Source organism: Trachymyrmex septentrionalis, unplaced genomic scaffold (genome assembly GCF_001594115.1).
Source record: "Trachymyrmex septentrionalis isolate Tsep2-gDNA-1 unplaced genomic scaffold, Tsep1.0 scaffold24, whole genome shotgun sequence".
NCBI lineage: Eukaryota > Metazoa > Arthropoda > Insecta > Hymenoptera > Formicidae > Trachymyrmex > Trachymyrmex septentrionalis.
In genome coordinates this window covers 1925537-1927009 of record NW_017305397.1, presented here as the reverse complement: position 1 = coordinate 1927009, position 1473 = coordinate 1925537, and the positions used below count along the sequence as shown (strand labels likewise).

At 46.2% G+C, this 1473-nt stretch overlaps 1 protein-coding gene across 7 annotated transcripts in view; it reads right to left on the bottom strand.

The window, feature by feature from the left end:
- Positions 1–1473, bottom strand: part of LOC108748784 (paired box protein Pax-8) — a 110112-nt gene that overhangs the window by 5661 nt on the left and 102978 nt on the right. For all 7 annotated transcript variants that reach the window (XM_018487141.1, XM_018487143.1, XM_018487144.1 and 4 more), the window contains exon 6: positions 190–275. In XM_018487141.1, coding sequence (XP_018342643.1) covers positions 190–275 — 86 coding nt within the window. The remainder of the gene's footprint in view (positions 1–189; positions 276–1473) is intronic.

Genomic DNA, 1473 nt, shown 5'->3' with positions numbered 1-1473 from the left:
ATATATATATATATATATATACTATCGGACCTGATTCACGTGGTCTGAGGTTTTAACCTCTTTCGATCTCAATCACCTATACGTATATATCTAGATAGTCTATTATGCAATTGAATACATTTTAATAAACAAATTCTACCAACTATCGAAACATTCTGCTATTTAAAAAGGTTCTTCTCCACCACTTACGTTTGAATACAACTGATCGCCATTGTAGTTGTTCCTTTGCCTCTTCAAATCGTTGTCGGCGTGGTCATTCAGGTCGCGATTATCATCTGTAAAAATTGAGAGAACTGTTAGTGGCAGAATTCATATTTTAATTTGTAGCGAGCGAACGTATACCACAAATATGTATCGTCATTCAATATTAATCGCCAGTAGTGATTCCAATATTAGAACAACATGCAGAATGTTCGACGAATGTTATTTCCATCGGTGTGTATCTCGAATTTGATAATTTCGAAACGCGAGGGAAAATGGATCAGGGACGAACACATCACACAGGACGGCACATCAACCGGTACGATCGCGTGTATAGTCATTCACCCACACACGCGGATCGGGTCCTATACGCGGCCGGCCTCTCGTATTACCCGCGAATCAAGACACAAATTAAACGTGGCCGGCCGAAACTAAATTGAATCTGCCGAGGGCAGGACGCGCGGCGCGGTATGGCATTCGCGCGCGTAGACGGCGTATGGCATTGATAGATAGAGAAACAATTTCGATTCTATTATATGTCTTTATTATCTCCCGGTCGTCCCGGCGGTTTAATATAGGAACAGGCACGTGGGACGAGTGTCGTTATTCTGGTGTGGCTGAGGGTGTGGGCATCGCGAACCCTTGCCGGGGATGAGATCGTGAACGGAACCGACCGGTGAGAGGTGTAGGGATGGACGACGAAAAAGGGGGTGAGGGGGTGGGGAGGGAGGGAGCAAGAGGGACAACAGTACCGACGTAACGTCCTCGGTGGGGGTAGATAGTCCAACGTTCTGGGGTATCTCGAATAATTAAATGACCATCCGAGGGTGGGACGGGTGGAGTACGCCTAGCATAGGGCTCGTTAAACCTCCCTGTCAAGTTGTGATTGTCCGGCCGGTCGAGAGCGACGATCCCGACCATTCGAGCGGCAGGGTTTGTTCCTGGACCGCTATAAAACCCTCGTTTCAAACACCGGCGGTGGCAGTATGCCCCGTGAGCTCTCTCTCTTCCCGCTCCCGGTCCTACTTGGAATTTTACGATTTGATCAGCCGAGTTAATCGCGGCCGCGCTATGTCACGGTAAACAGACGAGTACCGCGTTACGATACAATTTTACTAGAGTTTAGGGCACTTTTCGGGGATGTCGCAGTTCCACTTTGTAATCGAGATCGCACGTGAATCGAATTCGAGCAATGAGTTAGTAAAACGATCGCGATTAAAAGATTTTATTCTACTTTATGTTTTTCTTCTTTTTTTTTTGTTTTTTTATTTT